The following is a 13,732-nucleotide window of genomic DNA, read 5'->3' as shown; positions in this document are numbered from 1 at the left end:
TGTCGACATAATGTCGACGGAATGTCGACATAATGTCGACGGAATGTCGACATGACATAATGTCGACCTAATTTTAAATTTTTTTGGCAGCTTTATTTATTTGTTTTTTGTTTTTTCAGATGGCTCCCAGACTTATTATTCCAGCACCCGAGCATTTTACTGGCCGCGTCACATATAGAGGCACTGGAGTGCTTGCAAAAATCAAAGCTCGGTTTGAGGAGTTCAACCTTAATAACACGGCGAAGGAAAGCCGTTTCGGGAGCTTCTGGAATGCCGTACCCTTGACATTCTCCTCGGTGTTATTTCACCAGCTGATGCTCCACAAAATGAAAGTGGATGCTCAGGAGGAGTTGAGGATGCGGTTTTATGTTGGTCGGAAGGAGGTCAGATTCGGGGTGCTGGAGTTTGCACTCATTACAGGCCTGGACTTCTCCTCGGGGCCAACATAAGAGGAGAAGGCTGCGCAGGTCGCGCGCTCGGGGTCAGACCGATTGATCAACTGATATTTCAACCGGTCTGATAGTGTGAAGATAGAAGCACTCCAAGATAGGTTCACAAACTGTCAGAACCCGGAAGACTTGTACAAGCTCGGCTTGTGCTTGTTTGTGGAGTCGGTGTTTCTGGGCCGCGAGGCAAACGCGCTGATTACGCCTCACATACTTAGATATGTGGAAGACCTCGAGTTCTTCTTCTGGATTCCTTGGGGGAAGCACTCATTCGCCAGACTCATGCACTCGCTTCAAAAAGACATGTTGAAACAGAAGGCCAACTACGAGAAGAAGCTGAGTTCGGATGTTCAGCACGAGTGCAAATACACAGCATATGGCTTCGCACCTGCAGTACAATATTGGGCGTACGAGGCCATTTTGGAGATCGGGAAGAGGTATGGCACGAATCACGGGATTCGGTTCCCCAGGATGCTTAGTTGGACGAGCAAGGGCGATATTGGGAAGAAAGACGTCAGCGCATTATTTTCTAGACAGGTATGATTTTCACTTATGTTCAGAATAATTATTTAATATAAATGCTTGTAATAAATGCTAAATGGTTTTATTTTGATATTTTTTGAACCATAAACAGAATCTTGAAGTGGTGAAGGGGCTACTTCCATGGACAGAGGAGGAGGCATTTGTGAGGACCATATCTTACGATGGTGTGGAGAACCTGGTTGATGATGGTGTGGATGACACAGAGGCTGAGGCAGGTAGTCAGGTACCAGAGACTCAGGTCCCAGACACTCAGGAAACAGACACTCAGGTACCAATTTTTGGAACTTTTTTTTATGTCTTTATTTTTTATTGTTTTTGTTTAGTGATATTTGTTACATTGTGGAATTATCGTATGCTTACCGTATTTTTTTGATATATATTTTTTCAGGCCACTGGTTCAGAACCTCAGCCCAGTGCACCATCTTCATCAGGCGTTCGGGGTGCCGAGTACACTGATTTAGTGGCGAGGTTGGATAGGATCGAGGCTGACACTCGGGGTCTGTATGCTGCTCATGTCGAGCTGACGAAGGCATACGAGACCAGCCATGTAGAGCTGAAGGGTGGTCAGAACGTAATTATGGAGCAGCTCGGAGACATATTGGCCATGTTGAATCGTCCGCCAACGACAGCTTCAACACCGGAGGCCCCAGCAGATCCATCTACCCCACCACCAGCTGCTTCACCCCCAGTAGAAGAGGAGGAGGTCTTCCCCGACGATTACGATCCTTATGAGGGAGCTCCAGCGACTCCGATCGAGGCACAACCTGTTATCCATGTACATGACACCGAGTCGCAGGGTGAGATTCTGTCGATAGAGGCACAACCTACAGTGGTTAAGAGTCAGAAGAGGAAGAGAAAGCCTCCTGTATGGTTCGGTGACTATACGGAGATGAAGAGGAGACATAGGCCATCTTCGACTTTTGATCCCCTGGAGCCACCGGATGAGAAATTGTTAACCACTTTCCGAAAGTGGTGTGTTGGACTCATTCCGAACCACCGACTTCGGGATTTGAGAAGTGGTGATTACGGTCCAGGATTCTTTTGGATAATGCTCACACCAAATGAATGGCTTACAAATGACGTAAGTAAAGTATTTTATAATATTACTTCACTTTACAACTTTATGTGCAATTAATATATTTTTTTGTCTAACTGACATTTCCCTTTATATGCAGCATATAGATGCAGCAATGCATATGCTGAGGAGGCGACGCACCGACTATCCACTGACATTTCCTCAGAAGGGTGTCATTCTCTCCACATTCGTGACCACCATGATCAGCAGTGCATGGACGAGCCACAGGGGTCCGAGGAAAAACTTTGTGTGGGAGGATTATATCCTGGACTACTGCAGAGGGGTTCATAAGGTATTGTTTTAGTAAGATTTTAAATGTTAATTGTTTGGGAAGATTATTATGGTTTGTTAATTGTTTCGTTGTTCTCTGTAATTACAATCCCAAGTCTTTGAGAGATGGAGGGGTAACGAGTTTATTTACTTCGTTCTGAACCTTCCCGAGGCAAGGCACTGGGTCACACTTGAAGTCGACATAGAGCTGTGGAAAATTAATGTCTACGACTGTGATTCCAGCGTCTGTCATTGGACCGCCATGGAACCCATCCTGAAGACTTGGGGAGAACTGCTGCCCTCGCTAATCCTTGCAACCGGGGAATTTCCACATAACAACCAGATCATGGCGTTAACTAACAGGGACATCACGGTGCTTCCAAAAATGCACTCGACTCGAGCCACTCACGACTTAGTTCCGAAGTCAACAACCAGGTACATAGCGATAAAAAAGTACTATAGTATTAAAATATGTTTTACATTAGACTGACTTTACATTTTATTTTGCATTTAGTGGTGATTGTTGTTGGAAATTATTTTACCAGGATCTTAGATCTACTCACAAGTATGTTTATTAACACCCTAAATATGAACTTTCTAAAACGATGAAATAAACACATATAAAGTTTAGGAAACCTTACATTGGGTGCAGCGGAATAATATGACTCCTTCCGTTCAGATATCTAGCCCTTGATTCCTTTCTGTAGCAGAGCATTATCAATATCTGAACCTGGATCTCTTTCTCTGAATCTTTGATGCTGAAAACTCCTTCTTGCTGAATGTCTTTCTTCACGATCTTCCTCACTATGATTGAGGTATCACTTGCTGTGTGTGGGCACTACTCATACACTAAGATTTCGAAATTTAAGGAAGAAGAAAGAGAGTGTGGGTTCTGCCAAAGATAGGGAGAGAGAAGGCTCAGGTTTTTCTGATTCAGAAAGTGTCAGAAGAAAAGTGTGATTTTCCTGAAGCCTTCACTATCTATTTATAGCATTCCACTAGGGTTAGGTTTGAATTATTTGGCATTAAAATAATGAAAATATCAGTTTAAATTTCCTACAAAAGTGGCTGGCCCTATACTAGTGGATTTGGGCCTCACTTTTTGCAATTTTGCAGTTTTATCTTTTCTGCATCTGATTTTCTCAAAAACGCCAATTTTCTAATTCAACCATTTAAATGCCAATTCTAACTATTTAATAACTATAAATAATTATTAAATAATATTGTCATTTATCATATTTATTAATTGAACTATTCAAAGTATCATAATTAACAAATATGCCCCTATAAACTCTTTCTTTACAATTTCGCCCTTACTTAGTGAAAAATTCACAAATAGACATAGTCTAATTTGAGAATTATAATTGATTAATCAAAACCAATTACATGAGTCTTACAAGCAATATTATCTCAACTAGTGGGGGGACCATGGGTCTATATAACCGAGCTTCCAATAAGTAGATCAAGAATTTAGCACTAAAATTCACTAACTTATTAATTCTTCGTTGAATCCACGCATAGAACTTAGAATTGCACTCTCAGTATATAGAATGTTCTATATGTTCCACCATATAGACACATCATTAGTTATCCATTGTTATAATCCTAATGTGATCAATGATCCTCTATGTGAATGATCTACACTGTAAAGGCATTAAATTACCGTTACACCCTACAATGTATTTATTCCTTAAAACACTTGACCCCGTATAAATGATATTTCAGCTAATGTGAAATGAGTACTCCACCATTTATGATCGTTTGGTCAAGCTCGAAGAGATCATCCTTTGCTTACTATTCGCCAGATAGAAGCTATAGATTCCATGTTTATACTAGCGCTCCCACTCAGTTGCACTACCGTGTTCCCAAAATGTACGTATCACCCTGAGCTAAAAGTAGGCTTCACTAACAAATCAAAGAACACGAATAGCCTTTCAAGATTGAGCCTAATCATAATAGGATTAAGAACATTTGATCTAGGATCAACTTGGCGATATTGACTTGAATAGATATTACGGTAAGTTTAATAAATCTAAGTCAAAGTTCAATATCGGTCCCTTCCGATGCATACTCCATGCATCCAACCTGAGCTTTACTTTAACCAATGTTCTGGAAAGAACATAGTATTTCTCCAAATACAAGTAAACTCTTGTTGTAGATTATCATATCAGTAAAACCCTGTGTCTGATAAATCTAGGAAACTTTATTCACATAGTCATGTTTACTTTCCAATGTGTTGACGACACAATAAACAGGATCAAGTATGTGAAAAGGGTTTCAGATGAATTTATACATTATGTGCATACAATCATGAAATAAATCATGTGAACCATGCAACATTAAATGTTATTTCTGATCTATATTAATAAGTAAATCTGATTATATTGAAATGAGTTTTATTTAGGGCATAAAACCCAACAAACTCCCACTTGCACTAATATAAAACAAAAAGTGCGTTTCAAATAATCTCAACACCTTGATATACAAATCAAGTGTAGTAGTAGTAAACTCCTCGTAATAGGATCTGAAAGGTTGAATTAACCACAACCTTTTCTCCACTATTACTCTTCCTTTAATCACAAAATCATTGATAATGTAAAATTCCTCTCTATATATGTTTACTCTCTTGGGATACTGGATTCTATATCTTTGGCAACTACTTTTGGTTAATCAGGAAATTAACACTAGTAGTTTAAGGCAATTTGGAATGATGCCAAATATGTATAGAACTTTCCTTAGACTGAATAAGTACCTTTCCTGCAGCTTTAACATTCAGTCTCTCTCTGGTAGACCTAGAGACTTCAGATAGGTTTTTACACTTCTCCAAAATCACTATTCCACCCCAAGAGTAATCACCATCTTATCAGAAAGATTTACTAGCACAAAGGCAAATTTTGAAATCTGATGTGGTGTAGTCTAAGAGTTTTAAACACACCCTTATAGACTAACATATAGTTCCTCTTCTTTATCTTAAGATTTACTTGATTGTCTTCCAATGTTCTTCTCCTGGATTAATCTGATACCTACTCATTACTCCCACTCAACAGCAGGTGTCTGGTCTAAGGCATACAAAAGCATATCTAAGACCTCTCACTGTTGATATAAGAAATTCTTTCATGGCTTTATCTTTTCTGGAATAGTTAAGACTTTTCCTTAGATAAATAAAATCTATACCTAAGAAGTTGTGAAGCTTCTATAGATTGCCATTAGAAAGAAAATGCTTCAGCATCTTACTAAAGTAAGTTGCTTGCATTAGAGTAAGTAATTACCAGGTATACCATAAGCCATAGGTTTAGATAAACTCAAACCTATAATACTAGGAACAGGAAGTTTTGTTAAGTCTATTGAATAGACTTATAAACGAAAATTTCCTTTTATGTCCTTGTAATAGAAAACTTTAGGTTATTCCATGTGAATGGATTAAACCATAGTTCTATTGGCTTTCTTCTTAGTTTCTTATCTTGACAATCCATTACTTGTTTAAACTCACAATGGATTTTAATCACTAGTGTCTCCCAAGTCATAAGAAGGTGAGTTCCTAGAAACTCTCCCACTACGACAAGGTACCGTGAATTATGTCGAAGAAAACTAAATGGTATTAACCTCTTTGGTTGTGACAATACAACAGAGGCAGTGGGATCATCATATGTTATATAAGATGATAAAACACTTTTGGAATCAAGAATTAAATATCTCCTTTATTTGCTACTTGTTTTCAGACTTAGTCATTTTCTTAGAAAGTAGTATTTGTTTGAACAAACACTTTCTTATCTATTGACAATGGGATGGTCCACCCCTAATCACTTAGAATAGCTAACAAACCATGGTTAACAGTTCTAGCTTTTCTTAAGATTTTGATTAGGTCATCCATGAATCTAGTAATGATTTACATTAAGTATACAACCATTACATCATTCTGAAATTGTATTACCATAGAAGGATTTAGGCAACGACTAGTAACTAATCATCAATATGCAACTCGAAATTTCTGGGGAGGTAAGTTTGGATATAATTCAAAAATCAATTTAATGATCTTTGAACTGCATATCTACTAACTATTTCTCCACCCCTATCAGTTCGCAAGATCTTTAACCACATACCTTAATGGTGTTTAACCATTGCTAGAAATTAATGAAATTTTTCAAACATTTCAAATTTCTTGCTAAAAGGTATAATCTAGAGTTATCGTTTTAAGAATACAACGAAAAACTCATATCCACCCCTGAATGTACATCCATCTGCGAATGAGATGAACTAATTTCAGTGGATATAGGCATATTAACTCTTTGCAGAGATTGATCTTGTCAAAACCACTATGAACAAGATACAAATGCCATAGATTAAAAAAATGGTAGTGTCTTTTGATGACATAGGTTTAGTTACATCAAAGAGTTCTTAGAATACTTCAAGTGGATCCTGGTCACAGAATACCTAACTCATATTCCATACAGTTTGAATCCATTAATAGAAGATGGATATTAAACACTTGAGAAAGTGTAACTGTATTGTATTCTGGAATTAGAAATATAAGAAAATTTCTATTTGGATTCTAAAATTAAAGTCAAAGACTTAAATTCAACCAAATATAATGAGTAATTCTTTCTTGGACCAGCACTACTAATACTAACTCTAAGTCAGATTTGCCCATACAAGTAGGAGATTTCTAAGATTGAGGATTTATATCAATTGGGAATAGAATTTCGGGATTATAATCATATGTGTCATTTAATTTCTTAAGAGAAAATATAATGACATGAAATGATTTATAGACCATTCATCCAATGATATATTTTTAAAGCTAATTCGAAATGAATAAGCTAAGAGGAATTAAGATAATTTCGTTTATAAATAAGAATCCAACGATGCTTCGATTAGCGAAAGACAAAGTAATCTTATTTATGTAATCTTCTTGTTTCATATTGTAAAAATACTAGTCTAAGGTGTCATCAATTGATGAACAGTTAGATGTCGCATATACAATACTTATCTTTCGAGATCTTACACTATTATGTATGTCTAATGGTGAAAATCCACTAGGGATTTACTCATTAGATAAACAAACATGTTGGACCAACAATGAAGATTCGAAATTAAACTACAACTTAATAACAGAAAATAACATGGTTCAATATAAATTCATACACAATTCAGAAATTATAAACATATAGCAAGTAGGAATGACTAGTGAAAATACTAAAACATACAATCCTAAATAATTTCCAAGGTTTTCAATAAACTGATACAGTGTCCCGGTAGGCGAGAGTCAAAGCATCATTTATTGAATAGAGTTGTCAGCTCATCTAAAATAGAAACCATTCTAGCAACCTTTTATTCGATCAAAATAAGAATCCAACGTTGTCCCGGTAGGCGAGAGTCAAGGTTATTCTCATTTTATGAGCTTCTACCATTGTTTCATGTTTCATAAGTTTATCTCTAAGTAGTCACCGTAGGGGAGAGTCTAATAGAGACGAAAACTTACAAAACATTTATCAAATGAAATCTTACGGTGTTAAATGCGTTCAACGAATAACCATCCATAGGGGGACGAAGTCTAGCGTCTCGAGGTTATATTGAAAACATTTAACTTTTGTAAGACCAACAATGGAGATCGAATATCTTAATAATAATCAAGCTCATTATTTAAAGTGAGTTGTATTTTCTTTGATTTTCTTTATTTAATTTATTTATTTTAAATATATATTTATTTAAAATTTCCAATTTAGAATGAAAAATTCTAAATATAAATTTTAATTTAATATTTATAAATTTTACTTAGATGGATATGAAAATAACATGAATTATTTCCATCTTAGTAATAATTTCCAATAAATATTTAGAAAAATATTCAATTTAAGTTGTTACAAAATTAATATAAATTAATTTACAACTCAAATTTAATTTTCTATAAATATATATTGCATTTCGAAAAATTAAAGTATTTAAGAATACAATTTTCGAAAATGCATGTTAAAATAAAAAATTAATCCTGGAAAAAATTATTCTAATTTAATGTTGGCCCAAAATTAATTAATAAAATTAATTTACAACAAAAAATATAATTTTCCTATTTAATTAAATATATAAGAAAAATTTCAAATATTTAAGTATGATGATGAAAATCAACTTAAATATTAATTTTCTATTTAATTAAATACACTAGAAAAATACTTCAAGCAAAAATATCATCTATCTAGATTTTCCTTTGACTAATTAATTCAATTTCTAATTATATACTTTAATTTAATTTATTTTAAATTAATCAATAAATGAAAAAATCATTGATTTAAGTTGATCCAAGAATTAATTAAAATAAATAATTAATTTACAACTTAATCTATTTTTCAAGATAAAATTCGAAATTCTAGCATTTAAGAAATGCGATTTCGAAAATTGATTAATAAAATAAAAAAATATATATTTTGAAAATTATTTAAATTTAGTTGAAAAAATAAATTTCAACTAAAAATAATTTTCTATTTAATTAAATGTCATGAAAAAAGAAATATTTAAGTATGATGATAAAAATCAACTTAGATATTTAATTTTCAAATTAATTAAATGTATTAAATTCAAGAAATAAATAATTAAGTGTAGAGAAGGCTTAATTATTAATCTCTAATTTAATACTAGGAAAAATATACTTAAAATAAATTGTACCAAAATTAATTATTTAAATAATTAATTTCACAATTTATAATATTTTCTTATTTAATATTAGAAATAATAAGTAGTCTAGAAATAACTATCTAGAAAATATCTTATTTGACTAAGTATATTTTTCACAAAATTTGAAAAAATATCTAATTTAAGTTGTATTAGAAAAAATCTAGAACTTAAATATTTTTCAAATTTAAATTTAATTAAATATCAAAAATTAAGTTGTAACCACTTAATTTGAAAATATTCCATTTTAAGTTAATATTCGAAAAGATATCAACTTAAAAAATATCTAAAATATTCCATTTTAAGTTAATATTCGAAAAGATATTAACTTAAAAAATATCTAAAGAATCTTAATAACCAATGTCTAAAATTCCTCAACTTAATTTTGAAATTTGAAATTCATAAGATATCCAGATTTAAGTTGGTTAGTTGTAGATAACTAAATATCAACTTAAATAAGAATATTTAATGAAAAATTGAAATTAAGCTCCAGAAAGAATCTAGATGGTTATAATTCTATATTTAATTAAATACAAGAAAATACATATAGTTTAGCTTAGAATAAAAAATTCTTTAAACTATATTTTTCTTAAATTAATTTCAAAATAAATGAAATTAATTATGTTGCTAATCAATTTTATTAGGTTAAACTAGTGTAATTAACCTAGTACAGTTGTTAAAATGAGGCAAATGGGCCTTCACAATTGGGGTGGTTTATGTGAGGGGGTGCTGGGTTCAGTATGTCGTACCCACTTCTATGGCTCCCAACTCTCACACAAGGCCCAAAAGAGAGGAATTTAACCTTAATAAGAACAACTGTTATTAATTGAATAAGCCCAATAACTAAATGGGCCTAAATAAATTCTATCAAGAACTATGATAATTTATTTTAGCAACAACAACCTATATGTATCTATAATCAAATTAAACACATAGGCTCACACAGGCACACTTTGGATGGGTCCTATCATGTTGCTAGGTCATACACAGATGAAAGAAGATTGTAAATATACCTGTTACAAATTATTATCTTGACCAAGGGAGCCATCAGATCATTAGATCTGGCAAAAGGTAACCATGGCTATTTGCAATCAAGTAATAATAGGTTTTAAAAACTTACACATAAGCTAAAACACATACTCCTGCAACAAGGTTAGTTGGATAGTTGGATGTAGGATTTATTTAATTTTAATTAAGTTTTTAATTTCGAAATAATTAATTAATTAAAAAATAATTTTTCGAAAATTTTAAAAAAATTTGAAAATTCGAAATTTAAAAAAAATAAAATTTAAAATTAAACCTACAATTATGAAAAATTAGGTTTCAACCAACCTAAATATCATTTCAAAAATTGCTAACTAATTTTAAAAAATTAAATGTTATTTTAAAAATAAAAATTAAATAAAAATTAGAAAAGATAAATGAAATATCTTTTCAGATTTTAAATTTAATTTAAATAAATAAAATAACAAAATTTAAAAGTTAGCAAAATATCTTACATCTATTTAAAATTACATGATTATAAATATCTTATTTTAAATTTAAATAAGTTCAAAATATCTAAAAAGATTTAATTTTTAAAAAAATCTTAAAATATAAGATATAATTAAAATATCTTAAAAGATAAGATATCTTAAAAATATCTTAAAAGATTTTATAAATATCTTATAAAATCTGACCTTAAATTAAAAAAAATAAGATATAATCAAATTTAAAAATAAGATAGATTTTTAAGCAAGAAGATAGATACAAATTCTATTCAAATTCAAATTATACTAATATCTTGAATTAAATTTAAAAAATATTAAATTAATTCAAAATGATAATTAGAATTGAATTAGGAATAGTAATAGTATAAATACAAACTATACAAAAAATTGGAAGTTAATTCCATGAAAAAGCATGAAAAATCGAAGAAAAACAAAAAAATTCGAAACTGTACGGACAGATTTGCGATTGCAGGAAAATATCAGCACAGCCCCGATTTTTTCAAATCTTCAAAAAATCATAACTAATTCAAATAAAATCCAAATTAAGTTCTGTAAAAGGCTAACTTGCTTAATTTTTTCCATACTATCCAATAAAAATAATTCCAGAGATAAAATCGCAATTATTTTTCACAAAAATTTCACAAACATCAATCAATCATCAAATAACACTCAATACAACATGATACCATCCAAAGAACATACAAACAATCGTTTTAAAGTCCAAATTTCTTGCAAGTAAATCAATTACCATGGCTCTGAGGCCAGTTGTTGGAAATTATTTTACCAGGATCTTAGATCTACTCACAAGTATGTTTATTAACACCCTAAATATGAATTTTCTAAAACGATGAAATAAACACATATAAAGTTTAGGAAACCTTACATTGGGTGCAGCGGAATAATATGACTCCTTTCGTTCAGATATCTAGCCCTTGATTCCTTTCTGTAGCAGAGCATTATCAATATCTGAACCTGGATCTCTTTCTCTGAATCTTTGATGCTGAAAACTCCTTCTTGCTGAATGTCTTTCTTCACGATCTTCCTCACTATGATTGAGGTATCACTTGCTGTGTGTGGGCACTACTCATACACTAAGATTTCGAAATTTAAGGAAGAAGAAAGAGAGAGTGGGTTCTGCCAAAGATAGGGAGAGAGAAGGCTCAGGTTTTTCTAATTCAGAAAGTGTCAGAAGAAAAGTGTGATTTTCCTGAAGCCTTCACTATCTATTTATAGCATTCCACTAGGGTTAGGTTTGAATTATTTGGCATTAAAATAATGAAAATATCAGTTTAAATTTCCTACAAAAGTGGTTGGCCCTATACTAGTGGATTTGGGCCTCACTTTTTGCAATTTTGCAGTTTTATCTTTTCTGCATCTGATTTTCTCAAAAACGCCAATTTTCTAATTCAACCATTTAAATGTCAATTCTAACTATTTAATAACTATAAATAATTATTAAATAATATTGTCATTTATCATATTTATTAATTGAACCATTCAAAGTATCATAATTAACAAATATGCCCCTATAAACTCTTTCTTTACAATTTCGCCCTTACTTAGTAAAAAATTCACAAATAGACATAGTCTAATTTGAGAATTATAATTGATTAATCAAAACCAATTACATGAGTCTTACAAGCAATATTATCTCAACTAGTGGGGGGACCATGGGTCTATATAACCGAGCTTCCAATAAGTAGATCAAGAATTTAGCACTAAAATTCACTAACTTATTAATTCTTCGTTGAATCCACGCATAGAACTTAGAATTGCACTCTCAGTATATAGAATGCTCTATATGTTCCACCATATAGACACATCATTAGTTATCCATTGTTATAATCCTAATGTGATCAATGATCCTCTATATGAATGATCTACACTGTAAAGGGATTAAATTACCGTTACACCTTACAATGTATTTATTCCTTAAAACACTTGACCCCGTATAAATGATATTGCAGCTAATGTGAAATGAGTACTCCACCATTTATGTTCGTTTGGTCAAGCTCGAAGGAGATCATCCTTTGCTTACTATTCGCCAGATAGAAGCTATAGATTCCATGTTTATGCTAGCGCTCCCACTCAATTGCACTACCGTGTTCCCAAAATGTACGTATCACCCTGACCTAAAAGTAGGCTTCACTAACAAATCAAAGAACACGAATAGCCTTTCAAGATTGAGCCTAATCATAATAGGATTAAGAACATTCGATCTAGGATCAACTTGGCGATATTGACTTGAATAGATATTACGGTAAGTTTAATAAATCTAAGTCAAAGTTCAATATCGGTCCCTTCCGATGCATACTCCATGCATCCAACCTGAGCTTTACTTTAACCAATGTTCTGGAAAGAACATAGTATTTCTCCAAATACAAGTAAACTCTTGTTGTAGATTATCATATCAGTAAAACCCTGTGTCTGATAAATCTAGGAAACTTTATTCACATAGTCATGTTTACTTTCCAATGTGTTGACGACACAATAAACAGGATCAAGTATGTGAAAAGGGTTTCAGATGAATTTATACATTATGTACATACAATCATGAAATAAATCATGTGAACCATGCAACATTAAATGTTATTTCTGATCTATATTAATAAGTAAATCTGATTATATTGAAATGAGTTTTATTTAGGGCATAAAACCCAACAATTGTGGCGTCTATTGCATTAAGTATGTGGAGCATCTCATGATGCAGCGTGGATTGACCGATGTGACGCCAGACCGGATAGCTATGTTTCGTCAACGGTGGTGTGTTGATTTATTTTACCAAAATGTCGGCTGATTATATGTGTAATTATTGGGACATTGTATATTTTGTGTAATTAACATTACAGTTATGTATATATAGACTTTCTTTTCGTTCAAATTTTGATAATTATTCGTGGTTTCAAATATAAAATATCAATATTATTCAACAAAAATAACTATTACACCTAAAAATAATTAATATGAACTGTGGTAAGTAAAAAAAGATATATTTTGGGAGAATGTGCGCCGTCAGAATCCCATGCATGGATGAATAAGGATGATTTATTGTACTTCTGAGAGTTACAAAGAAATTAAATCAACAATTTAGTAGTATTATTATTCCAATAAAATTCTAGGAAAAGAGAGCTGCCAAAAACGTACACAGAGCGAGAATGTGGGAATTTAATTGCTTGTTCTCTCTTAAATTATTTGATTTTTTTTTTTAAAAAAAAGTTGGAAATAATTCGGGCCTCATTGAGATA

General features: G+C 32.1%; 1 protein-coding gene across 1 annotated transcript; it reads left to right on the top strand.

Moving 5' to 3' along the window:
• The first annotated feature begins 474 nt into the window (after positions 1-474).
• On the top strand, positions 475-3,129 carry LOC133030913 (uncharacterized). The gene is made up of 2 exons (XM_061103950.1): positions 475-1,257; positions 1,378-3,129. The coding sequence occupies exon 2, from the start codon at positions 1,567-1,569 to the stop codon at positions 2,122-2,124; it is 558 nt and encodes a 185-aa protein (XP_060959933.1). The 5' UTR covers positions 475-1,257; positions 1,378-1,566; the 3' UTR covers positions 2,125-3,129.
• The last annotated feature ends 10,603 nt before the right edge of the window (positions 3,130-13,732 follow it).

The sequence above is a fragment of the Cannabis sativa genome, chromosome 9, assembly GCF_029168945.1.
Source record: "Cannabis sativa cultivar Pink pepper isolate KNU-18-1 chromosome 9, ASM2916894v1, whole genome shotgun sequence".
NCBI lineage: Eukaryota > Viridiplantae > Streptophyta > Magnoliopsida > Rosales > Cannabaceae > Cannabis > Cannabis sativa.
Note: the sequence above shows the minus strand (reverse complement) of the source record. Positions and strands in the feature narration are given on the sequence as shown.

What these genes read in the sequence shown, in the direction of transcription:
- LOC133030913 (XM_061103950.1), top strand. Translation starts at nt 1,567, where the DNA reads ATGGAGCAGCTCGGAGACATATTGGCCATGTTGAATCGTCCGCCAACG.